General features: G+C 37.3%; 12 protein-coding genes across 12 annotated transcripts; 7 read left to right on the top strand and 5 right to left on the bottom strand.

The window, feature by feature from the left end:
* Positions 1–83: 83 nt before the first annotated feature.
* On the bottom strand, positions 84–2,283 carry FDP41_013086 (uncharacterized protein; the record flags this gene model as incomplete). Its single annotated transcript, XM_044703677.1, has 2 exons — positions 84–526; positions 603–2,283. The coding sequence occupies 2 exons, from the start codon at positions 2,281–2,283 to the stop codon at positions 84–86; spliced, it is 2,124 nt and encodes a 707-aa protein (XP_044565316.1).
* Positions 2,284–2,637: 354 nt separating this feature from the next.
* On the top strand, positions 2,638–3,144 carry FDP41_013085 (uncharacterized protein; the record flags this gene model as incomplete). The annotated part of the gene is made up of 1 exon (XM_044703676.1): positions 2,638–3,144. One exon carries the CDS (start codon positions 2,638–2,640, stop codon positions 3,142–3,144), a length of 507 nt encoding a protein of 168 aa, XP_044565315.1.
* Positions 3,145–3,163: 19 nt separating this feature from the next.
* FDP41_013084 (uncharacterized protein) lies at positions 3,164–3,559 on the top strand (the record flags this gene model as incomplete). Its single annotated transcript, XM_044703675.1, has 1 exon — positions 3,164–3,559. The coding sequence occupies one exon, from the start codon at positions 3,164–3,166 to the stop codon at positions 3,557–3,559; it is 396 nt and encodes a 131-aa protein (XP_044565314.1).
* Positions 3,560–3,636: 77 nt separating this feature from the next.
* On the bottom strand, positions 3,637–4,881 carry FDP41_013083 (uncharacterized protein; the record flags this gene model as incomplete). The annotated part of the gene is made up of 1 exon (XM_044703674.1): positions 3,637–4,881. One exon carries the CDS (start codon positions 4,879–4,881, stop codon positions 3,637–3,639), a length of 1,245 nt encoding a protein of 414 aa, XP_044565313.1.
* A 240-nt stretch (positions 4,882–5,121) lies between these two features.
* FDP41_013082 (uncharacterized protein) lies at positions 5,122–8,040 on the bottom strand (the record flags this gene model as incomplete). The annotated part of the gene is made up of 1 exon (XM_044703673.1): positions 5,122–8,040. One exon carries the CDS (start codon positions 8,038–8,040, stop codon positions 5,122–5,124), a length of 2,919 nt encoding a protein of 972 aa, XP_044565312.1.
* A 390-nt stretch (positions 8,041–8,430) lies between these two features.
* FDP41_013081 (uncharacterized protein) lies at positions 8,431–9,249 on the top strand (the record flags this gene model as incomplete). Its single annotated transcript, XM_044703672.1, has 1 exon — positions 8,431–9,249. The coding sequence occupies one exon, from the start codon at positions 8,431–8,433 to the stop codon at positions 9,247–9,249; it is 819 nt and encodes a 272-aa protein (XP_044565311.1).
* A 293-nt stretch (positions 9,250–9,542) lies between these two features.
* On the bottom strand, positions 9,543–9,920 carry FDP41_013080 (uncharacterized protein; the record flags this gene model as incomplete). Its single annotated transcript, XM_044703671.1, has 1 exon — positions 9,543–9,920. One exon carries the CDS (start codon positions 9,918–9,920, stop codon positions 9,543–9,545), a length of 378 nt encoding a protein of 125 aa, XP_044565310.1.
* Positions 9,921–10,283: 363 nt separating this feature from the next.
* On the top strand, positions 10,284–13,462 carry FDP41_013079 (uncharacterized protein; the record flags this gene model as incomplete). The annotated part of the gene is made up of 3 exons (XM_044703669.1): positions 10,284–10,663; positions 10,933–12,923; positions 13,062–13,462. The coding sequence occupies 3 exons, from the start codon at positions 10,284–10,286 to the stop codon at positions 13,460–13,462; spliced, it is 2,772 nt and encodes a 923-aa protein (XP_044565309.1).
* An 87-nt stretch (positions 13,463–13,549) lies between these two features.
* Positions 13,550–17,895, bottom strand: FDP41_013078 (uncharacterized protein; the record flags this gene model as incomplete). The annotated part of the gene is made up of 2 exons (XM_044703668.1): positions 13,550–17,244; positions 17,352–17,895. 2 exons carry the CDS (start codon positions 17,893–17,895, stop codon positions 13,550–13,552), a joined length of 4,239 nt encoding a protein of 1,412 aa, XP_044565308.1.
* A 581-nt stretch (positions 17,896–18,476) lies between these two features.
* Positions 18,477–21,777, top strand: FDP41_013077 (uncharacterized protein; the record flags this gene model as incomplete). Its single annotated transcript, XM_044703667.1, has 2 exons — positions 18,477–20,769; positions 20,954–21,777. The coding sequence occupies 2 exons, from the start codon at positions 18,477–18,479 to the stop codon at positions 21,775–21,777; spliced, it is 3,117 nt and encodes a 1,038-aa protein (XP_044565307.1).
* A 168-nt stretch (positions 21,778–21,945) lies between these two features.
* Positions 21,946–22,762, top strand: FDP41_013076 (uncharacterized protein; the record flags this gene model as incomplete). The annotated part of the gene is made up of 3 exons (XM_044703666.1): positions 21,946–21,952; positions 22,076–22,136; positions 22,357–22,762. The coding sequence occupies 3 exons, from the start codon at positions 21,946–21,948 to the stop codon at positions 22,760–22,762; spliced, it is 474 nt and encodes a 157-aa protein (XP_044565306.1).
* Positions 22,763–22,925: 163 nt separating this feature from the next.
* Positions 22,926–24,695, top strand: FDP41_013075 (uncharacterized protein; the record flags this gene model as incomplete). The annotated part of the gene is made up of 3 exons (XM_044703665.1): positions 22,926–23,699; positions 23,891–23,942; positions 24,109–24,695. The coding sequence occupies 3 exons, from the start codon at positions 22,926–22,928 to the stop codon at positions 24,693–24,695; spliced, it is 1,413 nt and encodes a 470-aa protein (XP_044565305.1).
* Between the last annotated feature and the right edge of the window lie 73 nt (positions 24,696–24,768).

Genomic DNA, 24,768 nt, shown 5'->3' with positions numbered 1-24,768 from the left:
TTTGAAATTGCAGCTTTCCTTTAATTTTGTTGAGGCTGTTGAGCGATGGTCAAATAATTTTAACACCAAGCTAAATACTTCGATCAATAATCAATATCAATCTTTGTGTCTGCATGTTGTTTTCGATACGAAATCTTGGCCACATTTGACCCGAATTGCATGGCACGCTTCACATACATGCATGATCGTTTTAAGCCCAATTTCTGAGCAGCTCTCCTGAGAATTTTCTTATCACCTGGCAACAACCCGGAAGCAGAATTGTCCGTAGAATTCGTTGGTGAAGTGACATTAGTAAAATCTGCCAAATACCATAGTGGCTGCTCTCGCAAAAAATTGATGAATGGTTCATCCAAGAAAGGATTTCTGGACTCTCTTCCATGATCACTAATGACTCTATCATCACGCCCCAAATTTCGAATCCACAGTCGCTTAATGTTCATATCCATTTCATTATTGAGGCCAATCCAACCTTCTCTTTTAAATTTCTTAAAATGTTTTTTGTACCCACCTAACTGTTCATCTGAACCTATTGGTTTATAATATATATATATTTGAGTATCACGTAATGTTACATTTTTTACATTTCCATGCATTTCACTTACCTATTCCACATAAAATGACGCGAGCTGGTGATGTGTAAACAATTTTGGAGTCTTTCGATGATGGATTGTAGATATAGCCATGACCTCTCGATGCAAACCACAATGCAGAACCAATATTAAAATCAATCACAGTATTTTGGGGATAAATCAACTTTTCAATAGTCTTTCTATGACGATCTAGCTCTGTTGAGTCTACATCAATGAGAACAAGTCGAAAATTCCTACTTGGATATAATTGGCTTAATTCTTCCCAAGCTTCAATGGCTTGTTTTCTGTCAGCCGATTGGCTTTGTTGTTGTTGATTTGTACCAAATGAAACATTGAGCAAGTCTATCGACATTTTTTCATTGTCGACTAGATTCAAATGGGTCAACGCTGTGAGAATGACAGAATCAATACCTCCTGAAAAAAGTATACACACTTTTGGCAATGATTCGTCGTGTCCCTGAGTATTGTCATAAATATTTGTCACTCGTTTTTGTACTGCTTTCGAAAGGTGTTCAATAAATTCATCGACCACATGTTCATACGTTTCAGAGTCAACTAGTGGTACTGATTCTTGTTCTGAGGCATTTGCGATCGTCGATGGTGGCTCAATAAGATGACGATCTGAAATAAGAGGTTTTTTTTGGGTTCTACTATAAATTTCATTCCACTCAATGAGTTCTAACGATTCTTGTAATGTTTGGTTTGGATTTAGAGAAAGTTTAAAAATTCCATTCACTCCAATAGATCTCCATTGCGAAAAACCAGGAATGTGGCATGCCACGCTCGAAATAACAAGCTCGTTTCCACTTTCATTCATGCTGTACAATAAACTTCTTCGTCCCAAAATGTCCCTTCCGAATAATAAATAATTATCAGTTGTATTTACATAAACAAATCCAAAAGGTCCTTCAATATTCGCGAACGTGTTCAAAACTTCTGTTTCATTGCTACAATTCACTAAATGGCTCAATAAACAAATAGTATCATTTCCGTGTTCAATGACACACTCTCTGAAATATTCATTGCCAAATATTTCACCATTCCAAATTAACCAGTGAGTATTATTGCCATGATCCATAGAAACAGGTTGTGGAAATGGTCGATCTCCTCTCAGTGCCAACAAACTGGCAATCAATGTCACTTGAATTTGTTGTTGCATATCATTTCCAAATGAAAGGCTTTTATCAGTGGTTGCATCTGGACCACGTGATGAAATTGCTCTAGAAATTTCCTCAACAAGATTATACAATTCCAAATTAGTAGTGGTTGTAATGGTTGTAGAGGATGAAGATGCATCTGAAATCATTTGTTCGGGAGTCCTTTCATTGTTTCTGATAGAGGATTGAAATCCAATGTTCCGAATCTTTTCCATCTTTTCATCCATACTTTCATTTCTTCCATCATCAGTATCATCATTCAAATCTTGCTCTATCGTTGAATCTATAGAACTAGTATTTTCACGGATGTCTTGTTCACTACCATCTTGTAATTTACCATACTGTAATAAAAAGTGCAATTTTTCCAATCCACTCAGAGTGTTATTCTTTTCATTCCGATGAAGATTTTCAGTGCTTGTTGTGGATGATGATGTATCATCACTCGTACAACAATTCTTTGTGGTTGTTCCTTCCGATGAAGAAGAAGCCAAAGTCGATGTTATTGGAAATAAAAAACGAGCTCCAATGCCACACATTTTTTTTTAACGCCAAAAGTTTCCAAATTAATTGTTCAAACCTTTTCACAAATTTTTGAAATTCTTCGATCAATTATATGATTGTATTACCTTTTGGGCTCAGAGCACTATGAAGAAAATATGGAATGAAATTACTGATTAATGGCCTATCTGGCTCATTCATCGTTTGAGGAATATTACTTGTCATGTTTTGATCAGAACTATCAAATGTCATCGGGTCAAGCGTGCGTATAAAACGTGTCGAAGGACAAGCTCGACCTGCAACTGTCATACCTAATGTCAACGTTTCACCTTGAAACCAACAGCGCCTTAAAAAAAACAAACCCTCTTGATAACAGACAGACCAAACACACAATGAACTCTCCAACCAATAATATCCTTTCCATTCAACTCATTCCTTCTCAGCAACGCAAACATCTCAAACAAGGATGGCTCGAAGCCTTTCATTCTCATTCACTTCTTCCTCGTAATTCTCCACTCCAAGTGTTCAATGAAGATTGCATTGAAGCGAATCATGGCTTTGGAATGCATCCTCATCAAAATTATGAAATTTTCACATATGTGTTGAGTGGAGAGTTGTCGCATTATGACTCGATGAGAAACGCTCACCACTGTCGTTTCGGAACGGTGCAATTTACCTCCGCCGGAATCGGAATGCATCACTCCGAGATGAATAAGCATTCGAGCGAGAAATGCAAATTGTTACAAATTTGGGTGAAACCTCGAACTCTGAATACTCCTCCTCGATATCAAAGGATTGAATTTTCAAAAGAGAAACGACTCAATCAACTCCATCTCATGATCGCTCCAAAGGAATTGATTCCATCCGCTTCTTCAAAAGAACCACAAGGAAACAGCTAATTCTAATGAAATCATTGGAATGGATCAAGATTTCTTTGCCCTTTCGAGTTTGTTACAATTCGGTAAAGAAGTGACACATGAATTGAGAGGAGGACGGAGATTATTCGTTCATGTTCCATATTGGGGAAATAATGAAAGTATCATTAATTGTAGCGAAGACAAGTCTTTGAGAAAAGAATATCCTCTTCTTTCAATTCAATATGTTCTCAAGAATGGTAGAGATCATTCCCAGCATCATGAGAGCGTCGAGAACATTAACGTAATTGAACTTGGTCGAGGAGATTCCTGTGTAGTGACAAATGAACACTTGTCCTTCATTGGTGACTCTTATGATATTGTATTTAAGGCGTGTCACTTGAGTAGTGCCACCTTTGTAGAATTTACCGTGTTGGATATGGTTGTTCAGAATTTTTGAAACAACGTTCAATTATTAATATTTAATCCATGAAGTCTGAATTCAGAGACTCTGAAACATTTGAAGACATGATTATACTATGGAATGCATGCTTCCAAACTTTGTTGTACTCCTCGTCTTGCTTCCGGCACTAAACTGTACCCAATTGAATAGCAATGCATTTGGTAATCTTCGGTGATAATTTTCAGTTTGTCCTCTTGGTCAACATGTTGTTTCAATAAATTCACAAAATAATCATTTTCAGGTGTCAACTCCTCATGCTTGCTGTAATTAACGACCCATTTGCATTGGAAAAGTTTGTGATACAATTGCTTGTCGATCTTTTCCATTTTTATCAAATTTTTCAAAACAGAATATCTCATCTTGTCTTCTGGTTGTAAACACTTTTCAAACATTTCTTGAAGATTGGTGGGAATGGCAACTATAAAGTTTTCTTTCACAAAATCTTGATGAATAATCGTTCTGGAAATGTCACATGAGGTTGAAAAGAGAGCAACAGAATGAACAGGCCATAATTCATTTTGTGATGGATCTTTGCCATCCCCATTCGGATTACTACTGTTTCTGCCATTCGTACTTTCAGAGTTAATCAATTTCAGTAAAATCATATTCACAATTAAGTTAGCACCAGATGAATTTCCAACCAAAACGATACCTCTTGGATGAATGTGTTTCTCATAGACAAACCATTTCAAACATTGTAAACAATCCTCAATTTGTTCTTCCACCGAATTGGTCAGTAAATTTCGATCCATAGTGCTATATTCATCAGGATCTGCCAATAGACGATGCTCTACAGACAATACATGGCTGCATGGAGGAGCCAATGAATTCTTTATCCTCATGTTATAGTCTCTAACAGCAAATAGCATAGCTTGGGCTTCCATTCCTAGAGCACCACCACTCACATGTCCTCCTCCATGAATAAACATCATCACCTTTGGATTCTCATGATCAAGACTTGGGTGAGAATTATGTGTGTCACAATAGTACGGCCTCTCACAATTTTTCATGGCAAACCAGAAAGATCCTCTCAAGGCGTCCACCTTCTCCATCTTACTCACACAACCCAAAATGGGCGATTGAAGAGGAGGATATAAGATTGATTTGCTCTTTCTTGTATACTCTCGTAATTCCGAAACTTTTTTAAATCCATTTTCCAATCCTTTTCGCACCAAATAATTCCAAACCATGGAGGCTGAAGTTTGTTTTCGATTCATGAATTTGGCTTGAAAGATTAACCTCCCGAATGATTTTCTGTAAAGAGAAAAGAAGAAGACGAGAGTACGCAACAATGCTTGAACTATTAAATAGGTAATCATTTTTTCAGACTTGTAGTATGCTCATTCCGTGTGTAATCAACCAATAATAAATATTCAAATTCAATTATTATCGTGTAAGATACTAGTACACCGTCTGATTCAAGATATCCATCATTCATTTGTTTGGAAAATGTCTAAATTCATTTTTGGTTGGTGGACGTGCATTCCAAATAAGGTTAAAAAGGCTAAATGAATGATCATTCGGATTTTTAAAGTATCGACAACTCACAAGGAAATTGTTCAAATTGTAGAGCTGGTGTTGGCGACCGTATGGGAGCCTAATTCCTCTGTTAACATTTGTGCCAATTTTAACTTTTTGAATTGAGCTGCCATGCATATAATTTCCTTAATGAATGCAATTTTTGTCTCCTTGTTGGGAAAATGAACCTTTTTCACCTCCGAGGCAATTTCTCGTTCTTCCATCATGCTATCTTCATTGTCTTTTCGTTGTGCACGTTTTCGTTTCTTTATACTTGCTCGTATATTATCTAATTGTTGTCGGCGTTTCCCTTCGATCTGCTCCAGTTGAAGTGATCGTGACACAATTGCGTTCAACAAATGATCATTGGTCTGAGAAATGAGTTTAAGAGGTTCGGTTGCTCCTTGCAAACTATCGATCAATATTTGGGCTTGCTCTTTTTGAGGATTCACTTTGGTTTTGCGAGTTGTTGAGGGTGGTCTAAAGTTGGCTGCCTTTCCAGCACTTGCAACGGTAGTTGAAGATGATACACCAGTAGCGCTCGACGTTGGTGGCTTATTGAGAGTCAAGAATGCATCGGTATCCATTGAGTAGGCAGAAGTGAATGCATTCTCCATAATTGGAGTTGGCAGTAATGATTCGTCTTCAGTGCTGCTCACTATTCCACCATTGCTGACACCTTCTTCCGATGTAATTTCCTTCTCTGGTGTGAAAGAGATCATAGCCTCAACTTGCTCAGATGGAGTGGTGATATCTTCATTCGGCATGACATCACTCCTTGTCAATGGAGATCCCATTTCTGATGCTGTTGGTTTCAACGTGGCATCTTCAATGAATATTGGAGTTTGGGCCTCACGTTCGTTCAATTCTTCTTCTTCCTTTTGTTTTATATCCATTTCAGACTCATCTACCAACTTATCCAATAGTAAGGGTGCATGGATCAGAATGGATCTCATCTTTTTAACTTTCTTTTTTTGATATGGACTTCCAAAAGTAAGCTGTTTTTGTTTTTGGGTGTCGAATGGATCTCGCAATGTTTCTTTGGATGTGAGAACCTTGTCGAAATTACCCATTTGTGAAATGGGAATAGAATGTTTGTTAATTTCCTCTTTGGACAGTTTTCGTAAGTGTTCATCGAGAGATTTTGATTTTTCTGTCTCATCCTCCATGTCGTGAAATTCCATGTTAAAGAGATGAGAGCTCATGGTCTTGAATTGTTTCAAGAGATTGGATCGGTCAATATCGAAAGGATTTCGTATTATGAACTTTTTGTTGGCTGCTGTTGTTGTGGAAGAATTTTCGCGTTGAACTGATCCGCCACTTCCAGCAGTTGCATCGGTAAATTCAACGTCAGTGCTACCAAAAGGAGCACCTCCCACATTTTCATTTTCTGCCTCTAAGTCTTTGTTAAATCTCTTTTCTTCCTCCACCAATTGCTTGTAATAGTTCTGTAAAGGAAGAGGTAGTTCTGATGGAACATCTGGAAAATGATTAAAACTTCCATTAAACCACTTGTTCATGGCTATTTTCAAAGGTTTGATATAATAAGGAGGTAGATTCTGTACAAATTTGTGAAACTGTTGAATCCATGCAGAGGATGGTTGCGACTTGTGAGTATTGACATATTCATTCATCAAATAGAAAAGTCTCATGTAATTGTAGGGCAATAAATAAAAATAGAGTTTGTTTTCAAACTCTCCTGTTGGGAGTGGAATAGTGAGGCGCTTTAAAAATCCAAAACTCTCTCCAAATCCATAATTGCTTGGGGTGCTATTTGTCACAAATGCCTTATAACAACCCTCTCGACTAGAGTGTTGTATCACATATTTTCCTATTGGGCTGTTGACATTAATTTCGAAAATGTCATAAATTGGAAACTTGTTAAAAGCCATGGTCAATAAAATGTCGTTCTTCTCAGTGTAAAGAAGAGAAATAGATGGTTGAGCCCTTCGTGTTGGAAGTTCTGTCATATTTGGACTTGGTAAGTAGTTCTCTGGAATTGGCCAAAACGTTTCCTTGTTTGGTTGTGGCTGGGATATCAGTTGAAGAAGTGTTTTTCCTAGTCCTTCATTGTTGGATGGAGGGAATAGACTTAGTTGTTTCAAGCTCAAAGTTTTGACAATTTCAAAATTTACAATTACAGATGGTCGAGATAATTGTACAGCTGATAAATCCTCCATGAACTTTAACAAAGCTGTCATGTTTGAAATAGTTCGTGAGAGACCTCCAGTCACTTCGCTTATAGGTGCAATTGGATTGTCGGTGATGGTTGGTGTTTGTCCTGCAGTTAATGGATTTTGTTGATTTTGCTTCTCTTGTTGCTGATTGAGCACGGAGGGCTGAACTGAGGCAGAAGGAGAGATGGTTGTCAGAGTTGTGCCAACCGCTTGGAATTGCAAAATAATACTGAAAACTCGTTGATCCCATCGAAAGGGTTCCTCCGTTAACTTGGTTGAATAAGTATGTGGATTTGGCAATGTCAGCTTGTTGACATCAAAACTAGTTTTTGAATCAATCGCCATCTGCCTCTGATCGGCAGCACTCAAGTATGGATTATAAGAATGTGTTAAGCGTTCTCCATCGGTAATGAGAATGATGGCCGAATTCTCTGCGGCACTCGCATATCTTCCCATTCCGTAATGATCCACAGATTTTTGAAGACGATGTTGATTCAATACATCAAAGCACTTTTTCAAAGAGGGACCAATTTCCGTGAGATCGTTGGCTTTGAGTGATTTTAATCGTTGTAAGAAGATGGAACTATCCGCACTGTCTTTCCATCCGACCACAACTTTCTGACCCGAAGTTACTAACAAATAATTGTCCTTCTTTTGGTGTTGATGAAGATGTTTTTGTCGGGACTTGATAAAGTGTTCAACACAATATTTGGCAATATCTATTAATTTCATGCCATTTGTTGTTAACTGATTCATCGACGAGGATGTATCAATTAAAAACATAATATTCATCTTTTCCGATAATACTTGATGAAAGTGGTGAAAGTGGTGGACAAAATACTCGCTATTTTTTTGTTTCAAAGATTTATATCACAATGATGATAATGATGATCATCAATCCAGCAATGGCAATTTTTTTTAAATTTTTTTAATTAAAATTTTATTGATTTTTTCTTTTCTCGTATGGTGAAGAAATTACCAAATTTACGGAGAGTGGTGTACAGTACCGAACCGCTCCGAAGGCGATGGTTGGCCCTGTTTAGCTCGTTTTGTAGTGTTGCTTGGGTTTCTTCGAGCTTTGCAAGTCTTGTCTCGAGAGATAAATTTTCTCTTCTTCTCTCTTGCATCATTTTTAGTCTCTTGATTGGATCCCGACAGAATGGGAAATCTGGAATGGGAATCAACATTTACGACCACAGTCACACTCCAAAACAATTACACTCACACTCTCTCAGAATTCATGATGGATATTCACACAACATTGCTGAACTCGCATCCATCCTTACTTCTATTCATCTTCTACCGAACCGCTCCAAAACAACAATCCATACAGACAGTCAAGTTGCAATCCAAGCTCTCAAAAAGAACTATCGAGGACGATTCCTCTTCTATCGAGAATTTCAGAAAATTATTAGAGCTAGAAGTCTTCAAATTTCTCTAAAGAAAGTAAAGGGACATAAGGACCCTGAGAATATTAAGGTCGACGCTCTAGCCAGACAAAGTCTCTCACAACCCACAATTTTCGACATCAGACAACTCTTTGGTAAACAACGACTTCTTACCAAAACAGATATCATCATTTTCAATCAAAGAGAAATGACACGGACCTTTCACCACAAGGAAATGACAACAAAATTAGATGACAATCCCAACCTCATTGATCATGTTCATCGAAAATCCCTCAATATTAGATTCTTGAAAGCGAAAATCTCACCAAATTACAAGTATGCAGTCTGGAGAAATATTACCGACTCTCATATTAGACACTTCACAGGCTCCTATTGCCCAGACTGTGAAGTCGAGTCCAATCTCCACCACTACATACATGAATGTCAGAAGCTTGACCCTGCGAGATACTTCTGTGAAATGAAGATCTCTTCTTTGATTTCCCAACCATGTACAATCACAGATTCGAATTCGTGGTTTAATCCACATCGTCCATTTTCTACGTCCATCACTCCGGTTTCCTACCTCCAGATAGTGATGCGATAAGGCACGTCCCAGCAATTGAAAAGAATTGGCCTGAAATCCAAGTACTGTTAGCCCTCTTCGTTGGCAGATGCCACAAATACTACTACTCTGACAAGATTGAAGACTAAGGACCTTGTGTCCTTAGTTAGAATCCCAACTGGATTCGGTGTACATATACCTCAATAAATTTTTAGTCTCTTGATCACAATTGGCCAGCGAGAGAATTCTTCTGCTTGTAAAAGCGCATGGAGGGACGAACTGAAACAGGGCTCGTAGCATGCTGGAGAATATTTGAAACAACATAAACAGTCTCCTCATCGGCTTCGTTTACAGGGTAAATCGCAACCACTGACAGAGGCAATTATATCTTCTGTTTCAAGGATATCTTGTTGAGCCTCAATAACCTTTTCCAGTTCTTGGGTGTATGTTAACGTGCTTGTTGTTGATGTTGAACCGTCCTCCAAAGTGCTAGATGCATCTCTACAGTAACCTCTCTCAAAAAAAGAATCCACCAAAGCCTCAACATCCTCATCATCATCATCTGAAGAGAATTGTAATTTGAAAATTCTGGCCAAAAACTCTAGGTTTTCCTTGGAACATGCACGTACAGTCTCTTTTGAAACATTCTGCAACATGTGGTGCAACAAACCTGAAGTGTCTAATGGATCGCAAGTGATTGAAAGTGCTTGCATTGTTTTTTTTGTGGATGGTTTGGTCTTCAAAGCATGCACTTGTCACAATTTAAGGTGTTTTCAAACATGGATTGTAGTGTTTAAGCGGTAAAAATGTGGTAAGGCTTGATTGTGTCGAGTAAGGCTTGACATCCTTTTGGCACGACAATGGCAGGTGTCATTTATTAAATTCGTTGAATACATATATACATATCATACATTTCTTGTCATTTAAGAACATGGTGTCCTTGTAAAAAGACTTCTTCTCTCTTCGCTGAGTGAGTGCCTGATATTCAAACATTTGGTGGTCTTTTTGATTCTCACACTCTTTGGGTCGCAAAAAAAGGCCAACACGAGTTCCTTGTCATGATTTTTAAAAAAAATATGAGTGATTCATCTTCAGCTTCATCACCACCACAACAACAAGAACCACCCGCAAAGGCTTCTTCGTACAAGGTCCTTCCTACTACCCCCACAAACAATAATGGCAGTACCAGTGGAGTTCATTCGCGATCACGAACAACGATAAGACCTTTGCCTGGGAGCGGTGGATCCACACTTGTTGCTGGCCATCATCATCCGAGCTCTTCGCCCACAACCTCCACCAACAACACCAACACCACCACCACTATGGGAAGACCTTCATTGCCGGTTTTACCCTCTCAAGATAATTTGGGTGCTCATACACATCGGTTGGTATCCACCATGGTGAAGACAGCTCTGGATTACGATCAATTTGCTCAGGTCATTACGACGAGTCCAAGGTTGGTAAAATTTTTCATCGTTTTGGTGTTGTAACGGATGAAACATTTCAATGATGATGAATGAAATTATTGTGGATGACTATGGAAATTGAAATGAAACAATGACCAATTTAATAACTATTGCACTGTAACTTTTGTGATGACTTTCTCACTTGCGTGAATAATCAAATTTTTCTTGTCACTTTTAACGTGTCATTTTCTGTCATGATACACAATTTTCGGAACCAACAATAACATCCATTGACGCATTTGTTCACAAATGATGATAGCCTCCTTTCTGCCCTTTATTCACAACGACTTTTGAATTCTTCAGAATTGGACGAGATGGCATCAGCACTATATCAACTTGCAAACGCACTCTCTACCTTGTGTTTTATGAACAAGGTGTTAATTGGAATTGAATTTGAAAGAGGAACAGATACATCTACCACTCCGACTGGAAGCGGTTTGGTGATCATGAGAGGGAACACAATTGCCACTAAAATAATGGACAATATTGTGAAGTCGGAAGGTGTCGATTATTTGAAGAGCATTCTTTTAGAACCAATGAAAAAGGTTCTCCTCGACGAGGCTCTTGATTTAGAAATTGATCCGAACAAATTCGAATCCAATGCCAGAATGGAGTCAGACACTGATTTGCCATCCTTGGAAAATACAAACTTTGAAGGAAAACCTAATCATGAGATGCGAGTAGAAGAAAATTTGGAAAATCTGAATCTGTTTTGTAGATACTTTTTAGATCGAATGTTGTCTCGTGAAGCCTTAGAATCTATGCCTTTCAATATCCGATACATTTGCAAAGTTATTTATGAAATGTGTCGTGACAAGTATCGAGTCGAAAATGCTGAAACTCTCATTGCTAGCTTTGTTTTCCTAAGACTGTTTAATCCAACCATTGTTTATCCAGAGTCAAGAGAAATATTACCAACAGAAGTCAAGATTCATTCCAAACAACGAAGAAACTTGGTCTTGATATCAAAAGTGATTCAACAAATCGCAAACGGATTCGAATTTGGAGCAAAGGAAACCTTCATGATCCCTCTTAATCCTCTCATCAATGAATACATTGAGAAAGCCAAAAAATTCCTTGTGGAATGTGCAACTCTTGACTGCGAAATGAAATTGGAAGCTATGGAAAAACAAGTACCTGAAAAAGTGAAGAGCAAGGTCATTTCAAACGACGACAAACTCATTCAAGATGCAATGAACGTTCAAATGTTGATCAAGACTCATGAAAAGACTATTCTTGAAAAGAACAATCAAAACTGTAAAGACTTGATCAATGTTTTGAACAGATTGCCAAAAATTGAAGAGGCGATCAAAACCGAAATTATCAATCATTCATCGAGCAGCAATAATAGCAGCAGTAACACACTCACATCATCTTCTGTCACATCAAAGGAAGACAAAAAGTATCAAGACTCTGAACGATACTTGGAATTACTTGAGAAAGCCAAACAAGAGGATGTCAGAGATTTAGAAGCCATGAACGTCCTCACATGCAGACACACCGATCCACAAGGACGTCCAGTTGTCATCTTCTCTGAAGAGAAGATTAGAAAAGAAGACTTGGAAAGAACTCTCCTTTACATGATTGCCAAGTTGGACAAGGTCGTAGAAAATGACTATGTCATGATATGGTGTGTGAGTAACTCGACATCACAAGCTCGCCCCGGATTTTCATGGATGTTAAACGTTTATAGAACCATTACTAGAAAATACAAGAAGAATCTCAAGTCTTTGTACATTCTTCATCCAACCATGATGATTAAGGTCATTATGAAATGTTTCTCTCCATTTGTGAGTGAAAAATTCTGGAAAAAACTTCATCTCGTAGATTCTATTCAAGACATTTACAAAGATATTCCAGAAGAGACTCTCCCATTACCACCAACCACAGTTGCATACGATATCATGCAAAATAATATTAAGAGTAATCAATATGCTCTCTTTGGAGTTCCACTTGAAGACGTAATGACCAATCGAAAGGATTGTATTGGAAATCTAGTTCCAACTCCAATCAAGAAATGTATGGACTTTATGAGAAACCATCATGCAGACACACGAGGTATTTTCAGAATTAGTGGAAACCAAGCTACTGTTAATCAACTCAAGATTTTATTGAATCATGGCTCGAATGTGGATTTGCACCATGTCGATTGCCACGTTCTTTCAAGTTTGATTAAGCTCTTCTTCCGTGAGTTACCTGATCCTCTTTTCAAGTATTCAATATATGATGAAATTATTAATGCTGTGAAAGGTTAGTAGATGACTATTTTTTACAACTAGCTGATCGTTAATTAATATGAACAATTCATTGGAACATATCTTGGTTACACCATTTATGTAATATTACATTTTTTTGGAAAAAAACGTGTAATGATTACAAACACAACAGAGGCTGGAAGTTCTACGTCAATCATTATTGAAAGGTTAAAGATCATTATTGCCAAGTTGCCTCAATATCATTTTGAATTAGCAAAGGAATTATTTTCTCTCTTGTATTATCTTCAAACCCTTTCTGAAGAAAACATGATGAATGCACATAATTTGGCAATTGTTTTTGGTCCAAATATTATTAGATCTAACAGCCCTAATCCTTTATTGGCACTTCAAGATAATGGACCTTTGACATATGCCACGGAAATAATGATTTGCTATTACGATCAATTATTCACTACCAATCAAAGCGTTATTATTGAAAACAACGCACGACCTGTTTCTCGAAATCATCGCCCTCAAGCACTTAACGATGGAGATTTGGAAAAATTGAAAAGTTTGAACTTTGATCAGCAATAGCAGCAGAAATCATTTGAAAACCATGTACTTTGCAAAAACAATTTTCAATAATAAATTATTATTTGATTTTATAAGAGAGAATTAGATCTAATTCGTTGTTTCTTTCAAAAAACTAACAACCAACTCGTTCGAAAAGCCAGCCCGCCTTCCGAAACTGAACAAGAACGACTGTGATGCTTCTTTTCTTGTCCGATTGATAATCTTACAAAATTTAGGGAAGCAACTTGGACTCTCCATAAGAACTTGTTGAGTTTGGTGAGTCAATTCTGGTATTTTGGAAATTTGTTCCATAAAACATAATGTAAAATGTGTCATGTGATGCTTATCTTCGTGCACAACCTTGTCAGCATGTTCCTCAATGAGATGTTGAATGAATTTTTGCACAAGCTTGTCAATCCGCCTACAATCTGCTCGTATTGATGTTGGAACAAACTGTTCTCGCAAGCTCAAAACAAACACTGTAAAATATGCCAGCAGAGAACTTAACATGGACAAATATTCCACATTTGAAATGCCTTGAATGGAAGAACCACTTCGTTGTCTCGAATAAATAAATGTTCCATTTTCAAAGAATTGTTTTGTTTGTTCGGCATGGTGTGCCAGTAAAAACTCAAACAATCCTTCTGGAGATGTTGATGCCTTCTGAAGTAATGTTTCAACTCCATCTTCCCCAGCACTAATGTAGAACATAAATGCTGCTGCTTCTGTCACTCTAAATCCGTCAAATGGTTCTTGTTCCTCCTTTAAAAGACATTCATAAATTTGATCAATCATGAATTTAAGGAAATTGAGACATCCCATGGATCGATACGCTCGTCGTAGTGTGAAAAATGAATCAAACATGGAAGGTTTCATAAGACCAATCGTGTTGAGTGATGTCAAGCTACCACCAATGGTTAAACTTCGATAAATATTTTCAAATTCCTGTTGTACCCAAGTCTGCAAAACAGCAGAAGACGACGAAGAAGTAACACCAACACTTGAGCTGCCAAAAGTTTTTGCCTTGGGAAGAAGTACAGTTTCCTGTTCACCTTTCCTGTAGTCGATGGAATTACTGTTGGCTGGAGTTGCATCCAGGAGCAGAAGTGGTGTCATGGCAACTTGCCATTCCACATTTTGTCCTGTGATCAAGTAACATTCGGTGAGTAATGATTGTAGAGATGGATTATTGTAGTTAAAGATAACTGCTGGAACTTTCTTTTTTCCTGGCTCCTTATTATTTTGATAGTAGGTATGGACAGAATCGACGAAAATATTGTGAAGGATGACACTGGAAATGTTGAAACCAATGGTGCTTCCTTTCACCTTTTCTAAATCTTTGAAGGTCGTATAGAGGACATCAACGAATGTGTAAACAGAATCACTGGCTTTTTCCATAGAGGAGAATACTTGATTCACTGTGAAGAGAATTCCAGAAGCAAAACCAATTTCGGTGTGATAACCAAATTGTTCAATAAATGTTGAGATTATTGGTATAATTCTCTTTCCTAGCTCTTCTGGTTGAGCCATGTACCAAAGAAAGCATTGTTGTGCGATATAGGACGACACTCGAAGTAAATGTGCTGGGGAATATTCCTTTCGAATTTTGGCTAAACCAGCCATGTCATAACTAGCTTGTTCTGCTTGAGCTTGCAAATCTAAATTCAATAATTCTTGAAAAATCTTGTCTCCTATTTCTTGGATGTCTGATTGATTGTCTGAATCGAGTCGATCCTCGAACCAGTTTTTGAACCACTCCTTTACATGTATCAGAGGTGAATCTTCCCCAAAGTATCGTTCCATCATTTCGAAAAAGACGTCCTTATTTTCTTTGATTTTCTTAAACTCAAATCTTTCCAAAATGATATACAGTGCTGAAAATCCAAGTGCAAAGTTCGTTTGAATTTTTTCATCTCTGTTACTGCCATCTATATCATTTTCATCGATGTTGTTCCAAATATTTTTCATCGATTGGAATACCTTTTCCATCACTTGTGGCATATAACCATGTAATTGAATGAAATCTAGAAAATGTGTATGGCTAATCAGAAAGTCAATTTCTGAAATGAAATCTTTTGATGAATTTTCAACAAAATCGTTAATAATTAGGGGCGCTTGTAATCTAGGACACTTGAACATGATTGCAATGTATCTCATGTCAGGGAAGTTGGAAAACTTGTTTTGTTGAATTTCTTCGGCATTGTTCTCAAAATCTAACACGACATCGCTTGTACACTGCGGTATGAGCTCAGTTATACTCTGTCGAGAGACTAGCTTTAAATAGAGGCATGAATTGATAAGTTCTGTCAGTACGTATTGATTGGTCTTGTCATTTAGCCAGGGAAATTTAGAAATCATGAATAAAGCCTTCTCTATGTTGTTGTATTTGGTATCGCTTAAAATATCAATATCATTGGAGGAATAGTTGGCGTGCAAATTCCTGATACTTGCACATGCAAAAAATTGGTCGTAAAAATCTTTTTCATTACAATATGTTTCGTTCCAAATCTTGAGCAGGAGAGGGAATTTTGATGTTATAAAGCTCTTCCTGATAAGCATCTTATGAGATTTTTCGGCCACAATAAAGCCAGGTTTGTGGTCAGACATGGGTACTTGAGAGAAATCATAGATCTTGTCCAGAGCAGTGTACAGAATATCAAGAAAGTAATTTACAAAACTTCTCTCCTTCAAAATTCGTGAGTTTTCAAATCTAGTGAATGTTTGATGAATATTGGTACGTGTGATTATTTTTGTTGAAATCTCATCTTCAATCAGGAGAGAGGCCACAAAACATGTTTTTTCATTGAGAGTGGACTGAAGAGATTTGGATGGTCGCGAATGTTGCAACTCTTTAAATTCAATCGCTTGATATGGAACAGATTTTTCTACGGTCAGTAAAAAGATAAGGAATTGATTAATAGCTCCCCATAAATGCAGCAAGTGGCTCTCTAGTTTGGTGTTTTCGTTATGTTTTCCTTTAACATGGGATATAATAGGAATTACTTCTTTGTGCAGTACTTGGGTAAATGTAGCCCACAGGTGCTTTTCTTCATACTTATTCAGTAAAAGAAATGTCCTAAAATTTGCATTCCCTAATTGAGTAATCAAAATTTGAATTGACTTTTCACAGTTGAGTATGACATAGGGATCTTTGGTCGTCATATTTCCAAACACATTTGTCATGGTAGATTCGGGAAATAGTTTGGTTTGAGCAAGAGAGTACGTTAAATACCGTAAAATAATGATTAAGCATCGAATGATAACTCGCGCTGTGTAGTATAAAGTAGAAACATCCTCTTTCGTGCTTGAAATGATGAATTTTCTACGCTTAGGGTTGTTCATTTCTTCATTATCGATAAAATCGATAATGACATTAGGATGAGAATACTCTCGTTTTCGTTTCTTGTTGTCCATTTCCAAAAAATTATCTTCGTCATCGTCATGGTTTGGCGATATACCTCCTTGATGGTCTACAGATGATGATCCTCCAAAATCAGCTTGAGATGTGTTGTTGTTAGATGCGTCCAAAGAGCCAAATTTATCCAATGCAAGAGGTACATGGTATTCAAAGAGTTTGAGCAGCTCAAACCATGTTGTTGGCTTATTCCAAACATTTGTAATTCTCTTGTTATTGCTTGTTTCGTAGCTTTTTCGTAATTCCGTTTCATTGTCAACCATCAAATCATATAATGCCTTGGTGAAAATATCAAAAGAAATTAATTCCGTCATTAGAGCATGATTTAAATATTTGAAGAATATTTCACTTGGTGAAACGTTTCTTAGCGTAATATTTAAAAAACATTCTATATTATCGAGATGACATGTAATCCGTACCATTGTGATCCGATGACATTCAAGATATGGACGTCAACACGTTAATTGAGAAGTACTTTTCAAAACAACTACCTACCAATCACTTGGTTTTCAAAATCTGGATTATTCTTGTTTTTTGATTTTAGATGAAAAGCCCATTTGAAGGGAGAGTAATTCTTGTTCCACGAAGTTATAAAATGATCCTTGATAAGTTTCATATACTCTGATGGTGATAATAATGTAACATTATTGCTACTGTTGTTCAATAAATTAATGTCGTTTCCGTCTGTGCCATTCAATCCGATATGTTGATGTTGCTGTTTCTTCTCTTCAGAGATCATAGCAGATAGTTTTCCACCATTCTCATCACGATGATTTCCCGTTTCTCCATTCAATGTATTCATTTGTATCGTTAACGATGAGGATGATGATGATGAATCGTCTTGACTTGTTGTTGTTATTGGCACCTCCGTACTCGATTTTTGTTCCTTCTCATCCTCCATGCCCGATATGGATGATGCCGATGAAGGTTGTTGTTGTGCCGGCTGCTGCTCCCTCTCATCTTCGGATGAAGACGAAGACTCGACAGCCTGAGCCTGAGGAATGACCTTCTTTCTCTTGCTGTTCTTGCGAGGAGGCATTTTTTAGGGTGTGGCCAAAGGCTTTTGTTTGAGTGTCGATCATTGTTGTGGAGACGAAACTGGCAGAGCTCCAGATGTATCCTGGCACTTGAATGACAAAGATGCGTTGAATTCATGTTGAATTCATGAATGATAAAGATTGAATATTAGCAGCTGCAAGACAATATGGTTGTGTGTTCTTCAATTTGCCTTATTGGATGGCTTGAAAAACAAGACCGACAAGTTGTATGGCAAAAGATGAGACAATTGTTTTTGACAAGGAATTTATGTTGAAATGCGCCTGCCAAGTGAAAAACGCTCCCGGCCTCCGTCATCAATAGAAGATTCCAGGAAATGGTTGAACAGAAGGAACTTTGGATGAATCTTCTGCTGCAAAACAACAATTATGGTCCAATTTAACAACCTTTGAAAATTGTTTCAATGATCCTCCAAATCAAAAAAAGAGTCCATCAACCTTTCAAATCAAAACCTCGAGAGAGATTGAATGATGATGATTTCAAATCTTGCAACCTTCAAATTTGCATTTTCATTATAAAAAATAGAAACTACGATCAGACGTTGCGAGTATTGCTTCCATCAACATGCTGCTGTCTTTGGAAAGTGGAAAGACTACACCACCCGTGATGGATCTTGATGATGATCATCGGTTTGCGTTGGCTATTAATAATGCAGTAAAACAAGGACAGGTGGAATGGTTGGATCATATTCTGAATCGAAAACGGCTTGTTTTAGAAAAATCATCATCCTCATCGATCAACAATAATAACAACACGAGTAACAATAATCACTCCTCCATCCACAAAAATGTAACAATGAATCTCAAGGAACCCAATTCAGTACACTCCGCGTACGATGTATGGATAGAAAATATTTTGATTGAAAAGAAAACAAGTTATTTAAATTTAGGAAAATGCTCGATTTTGCATATTGCTGTAAGAAGAGCAGATTTAGCAATGATCAATTATTTGGTCTATAAAAATCCGTACATATCGGACTCTACCATTCGAAAACTTCTCCTGGTGAAGGCCTCTAGAAACGAAGATAATATTCTTCATGTGGCATGTCAAACCGGAAATCATCAAGTTGTACAGACAGTACTTTCAATTTTGAGAGACGATTTTCATATTCTGAAAGATGTGACAAAACCTAAATCAAGGCCATCAAGCCCTCAACAACATAGATCCTCTCTTGGACAAAGCTCCAATGACCACAATAGCTCCAATAATTCAACCAGAAAGTCCGTCTCTTCAGAATATTTAGCATACTATTATAGCAAGGTTGCAGATTGGACTGACAATATCAAAAAAGTTGTAGTTTCACAGAGTCCAGAAAAATCCTCCTTTCTCTCGCTATTTTCATCCAAAGATTCTTCCAGCAAAAATTTGGATACTATGAACACAATCGGAATTAATGATGTGAATGATGAGAAATACAATGCACTTTTTTGTGCTATTTTGTCTAAATCTCCTCTAGAAACCATTCAAACTCTAGTTGATATGGGATGTGACTTGTACAATACAACAGCGATGCAAGAAAATGTCATCCACATAGCAGTGAAGAGTGGTGTCGAGGAAATTTTGAAGCACATTCTATTGCTTGTTGATGAAAAGAAGCTTAAAACACTTCTTCTTGACGGAGATAAAATTGGAAGAACTCCATTCCATATTTGTGCTCAATCGGGAAATTTAGAAATTTGTAAAATATTAATTGAGGAATATCGAAGTTTTGAAATTTTGGATCTAGTCTTGAAGGCTAAGGATTCTTTTGGAAGAGTGGCCTATCAAGTCGCAATAGAAGAGCTTGGAGATTATTCTCAAACTAAGAACAACAGTATGGCGAAACTAATTCACCAACACATGCCTACTGCTCTCTTATTGGAAGTGGATGAGAGAATTAAATATTATGAAATTGAGAAACATTCAATGGAGCAAATTTCCAAAACATTGCAAGATATGTCATTATCAGCCTCACTTGCAACTATGGAACACGAAAGAAGCAATTTGGGCGAATGGGAAGTCATTTCTCAAGTCAATACTACGGCTATCTCATCATCCGAACAATCACCTCCATCCAAAACTCCTCTCGTATTTACCGTAAATGAAAATATTGTGAGTGCTCCCCACAAATTTAAAGAACAAAATGAGCTGCATTATCACAAGAAAAACACAAAAATCAAGCTCACTTATCATGACGAAGAACAGGAATCCATTTTTGATTTTGTGAGGGAACAAGGGTTCCCCATTGAGAAGCATGAAACAGTGACGAGCGATGGCTATGTTTTGCAAATGCATAGAATTCCTCATGGTGATCTCGACTCTTTGAAATACTTTCCAGATGAAATTCTTCTCGATGATGAGCTGGAGAGAAGAAAAAATCAAAAGAGACCTGTTGTTTTCATACAGCATGGTGTGTTGAATTCGAGCTCAGCATGGCTTATTGGAGGAAAGAAACACAGTCTTGCGCTCATGTTGGCCAATGCTGGATTTGATGTTTGGCTTGGAAACAATCGAGGAGTGCAATTTAGTCGAAAACACATTACATGGAATAGTTTTACAGACAAGGAATTTTGGAGGTTTTCGTTTAGTGAAATGGCCAAGTTTGACTTTCCAGCTCAAATCAAATACGTACTCAAGTATACGAAGAGTGAGAAAATTTCCTATATTGGTCATTCACAGGGAACCACACAAGCATTTGTTGCCTTGTCTCTCTTTCCAGAGCTTCAAAAAAAGATTGATTTATTCATTGCCTTAGCTCCAGTGTGCTCTTTAAAACATCAAACAAGTAAGCTCCTTTCCATGGTTACTCGACTCAATACTGACATTTTGTTTTCTACACTTGAAGTCATTGGAATTGGAGAGATTGGTGCCACTCAATGTAAGTATCTGTCTAAGTGTTGCTCAACGTTTTAACGATTCAATCCTCTGAATTGCGTACACTTAATCTTACAAAACACTACGATTGCTTTTGCCATATCGTGAAAACGATGGTTGCAAATCTGTGTGCAATGATGCCCTGTTAAATGCGAATTTCCAAACGAACCGAATTGCATCACCATCAGTGAGTCGAACATTTCTTCCAAAACTCACGCAAAGTCTCTTCAACGAAGCTTGGTCAATTTTGACAGATTGCAACATTGATCATGATATCCTTCCAATTTTATCACGCTATGAACCATCTCCAACATCGCTTCAAAATCTCATTCATTGGGGTCAATTGATCAAATCAGAAACATTCCAATCATTTACCTATCCTGCAAATAGTAAGAAAGAGGTTCCTAAAGTCGAGCAGTATGATCTTAAAAAGATTACAGATGTTCCAATCGCAATCTTTTATGGTTCACAAGATTATTTGGCAAATCCAAAAGATGTCGAAGGTTTTCTCATGGATCAATTACAGTATTCACTTGTCTATCACAAGAGAATCGAAGGTTTCAAACACAATGACTTTGTGTGGGGTCGAGAGGCTCGAAATGAGGTGTACAACTTTATTCTGCATTTATTGATCCAGAAAACATCTGCATTCAAAGATATGACCCCTCCAAAGACACATCTCACTGTCGAAGAGCAAGAACAAGTGGAGAAGTGTTTGCAAACAACTCCAAGATCAGCCAATGCTGCTTTGTTTTTCCCATTCTCAGAAAGTAATGGCACTGGTCAAGGTAGTGATGACCAAAAAGTTGATATTCTCCAAGGGAATCAAATTTATAACCAAGAGATTTTAGATGAGAGTGTCCAACAGAACAAAGAGGAAGAAGAAGGATGCAAAAAAAAACATTCAAGTGGTGCGAATTCACAGAGCATCACAGTCGAACACAGAGAAGCCGTGTATTACTCCTCCTCCACAAGTGTTAATAATAAGGATGAAAGTACCTTTAAAGATTAATAGTATTTAAACATGATTGACATGACTGAAACCGCCATTCCATTTTGCATTTCAAATAAATTGTGTTGGGTGGTCGAGAGCAATCCAAATTTTCGCTGGCGTTGTAAACAACCCTCGTCAACTGAGTTGTCCTCTTGAAAAAAAATACCCTAACTCCAATCATACACCATGTCTGGTATGTTGTCCTTGTTGAAAATAGGCTTGTTGGCTTACCTGAATTTACGTGAATATGATGATCTCTCGATGAATTATATTATTCTGAAATATATAATATGATATTGCCATGTAATTATTACAGACGAAGACCAAACATTCGAATCTGCATCCTCTGGTGCATCCCACACCTACCCAATGCAAGCGTAAGTTGTTCTTGATGACTCTGAGTTGTTCTAGTGTTGATCATTCTGTTATTGTTTATTATTTCCTATTTCCATGATGATGATGGTGGCTCTTCCTTTGAACTCGATGAACCTTCTCATCATGAACTCTGTCGACTCGTTGTTTCTCTCCTTGCGAACAATTCGAATTCAATCACCACCACCATTGAAACCATCCCATTTTGAAACTCACTCTCAACAGTGGTAACTTGAAGAAGGGAGGATATGTCGTCATCAAGGACAAGCCATGCAAGATCACTGAAGTTACCACCTCAAAGACTGGTAAGCATGGTCATGCCAAGGCCAACATTACTGGTATTGATATCTTCACCGGAAAGAAGTATGAAGACGTTTGCCCAACCTCTCACAACATGCCAGTTCCAAACGTTACCAGAAACGAATATCAGGTCATTGACATTTCAGGTGAATATGTCTCCATCATGTTGGAAGATGGTTCCACCAGAGACGATCTCAAGTTGCCAAATGAAACTGAAGAAGACAAAACTCTTGCTGAAAAGATCAAGGCAGCATTCGACGAAGGTGCTGAATTCAATGTCATTGTCATGAGTGCAATGGGTGTTGAAAAAATCGTCGAAATGAAGTTGTAAACTTTTTGAATAATGAAGTGATCTTTTTCAATAATTTGTTGTTTTGAAGTTTTGTGTGGTTTTTTCCAATGAAGTGTGAGAAATTTGTGGAGACCTTGATGTTTGTCAACTATATTTGTTATCCACTTTGTCCTTGACATCCTGTTAGAACCCAATTTAAAAAATGCTTCAATTTTCGATTGACAAATCCCTCCTCAACACCAATCAAACCATTTCATTGGGAGGTTTTTCCACCCTCACCATTACCAATCAATCAAATTCAATGAATTCATCGAATATGAATAGTAACAACACTAATAATAATTTTATTCCGCAAAGTTCAACTCAACAACCATCACGACAAAATTCCGATCCATCCTCCTCGAATCATCAAGATCTTTCAAACACCATTCAATCATCATCATCATGTAAAAACGATCCTACCAATGGCACTTGTTCCCATCAGCATCACCACAGACCTTCATCACCAACTCTCCATAGAAAATCCTCAAAAGATTCTCCCTGTTCCAATTGTATCAAAGTTTGTCAAAATTCTCTCCTTCCTGGAGTTGTGGTAGCCCTCTCATGTGGAGCCTATCTCGTCGGTGCCTTGTTTATTGTACCATTTGCCTTTCCATTCTTTCATCCCGAAAGAAGTTCTTCCATGACCAGAGTTTTACATGTTCTCAATCAAATGTGGGGACTCTTTGAACTCGCCATGCTTTTATGGAGTTATTTCCGATGTATGAAAACAAGTCCTGGAGTCGTTCTACCCAATTGGCAAGACTCATTCTCGGAGGAAGAAGTTAAAACATTGTTAGCTTTGGAACCTCAGAAACATGGAGAACCAAGATATTGTTCCAAGACGGGAATGAATATTCCTCCGAGAGCTCACTTTTCATCGGTACAGAAGAAGGTGATTCTGAGAATGGATCATTATTGTGTTTGGGTGAATAATGTAAGTTGTTGTTGTTGTTGTATAGATGGATGGATGGAGTGTGTGGGGAAAACTTTTTTTTCTTCATGAATGGTTGTAATATCATTTGTATTTAATCATCATGACGATTATTGTTGATGTGTGTGATTGTGAAATTTTATATATTCTTGAATGTTATTTCAATCTCAACACTTGATGTCACAACTTTTCAGTGCGTTGGATTGTATAATCACAAATATTTCTATTTGTTTTTAACTTATTTAGGTTTGTATTTTCATTGGAAGGAAGGGGAAATTGTTGATTCATGATCTCTTTACTCGTTCTCACAACAAACAATTTTCTTGGTTTTATATTCGTTGGATGCCATTTTCTTTCAAATATTTCATTATTTCACTACCACATGCTGACATTTCTAATATTACTTCTCTAGTTATGGCTGTGACACACTTTTTCTTTGTCACAATTTTCGTGGTGATGGCCTTCATTAAGGATTCAAGCAATATTGATGTCACTGTATTTTTATTGACCTTGGTATTTAATGTCTTTTTAGTTCCCATGTCATGTATGATTTATCTGTTTTGGGGATGGAACACTTATTTATTGTTGATGAATCAGACGTCGATCGAAAATTTCCAACTTTCCGAGAAGAGAGCACGTGCACCCAAGAAGAAATTGAATCAAGAACATTTAAAGTATTTAAACTTTTACAATGTCTCATATTTGACCAATGTGAAACAAGTGTTAGGCCAAAATATTTGGAAATGGTTTTTACCAATACCTGATGATTTAGGCACTGATGGTTATCGATTTCCCACAATTCTTCCCTATGACAAGATTATTGAAATGCAAAAGGAAACTTTCACACATGTTCTTCCAGATTCGAGAGAACATGTTCGATCTTCGAGAGGACCTCATTCCAAAGTACGTCATTCTCGTTACTCATCGTCAAGGACTGAAAGTGACGACGACGATGACGGTGACAGTAGTGAATATGGAACTGATGATGAGTTGGTGTAAATGAATGACTAGAAAATGTTTTCAATACCACATGCTCAATGAACAATTTTTTAATTTATGAACACACAGAATG

Source organism: Naegleria fowleri (assembly GCF_008403515.1).
Source record: "Naegleria fowleri strain ATCC 30894 chromosome Unknown tig17, whole genome shotgun sequence".
Lineage (NCBI taxonomy): Eukaryota > Heterolobosea > Eutetramitea > Acrasida > Naegleriidae > Naegleria > Naegleria fowleri.
The sequence above is the reverse complement of the archived record's forward strand: the minus strand, read 5'-3'. Positions and strand labels throughout refer to the sequence as shown.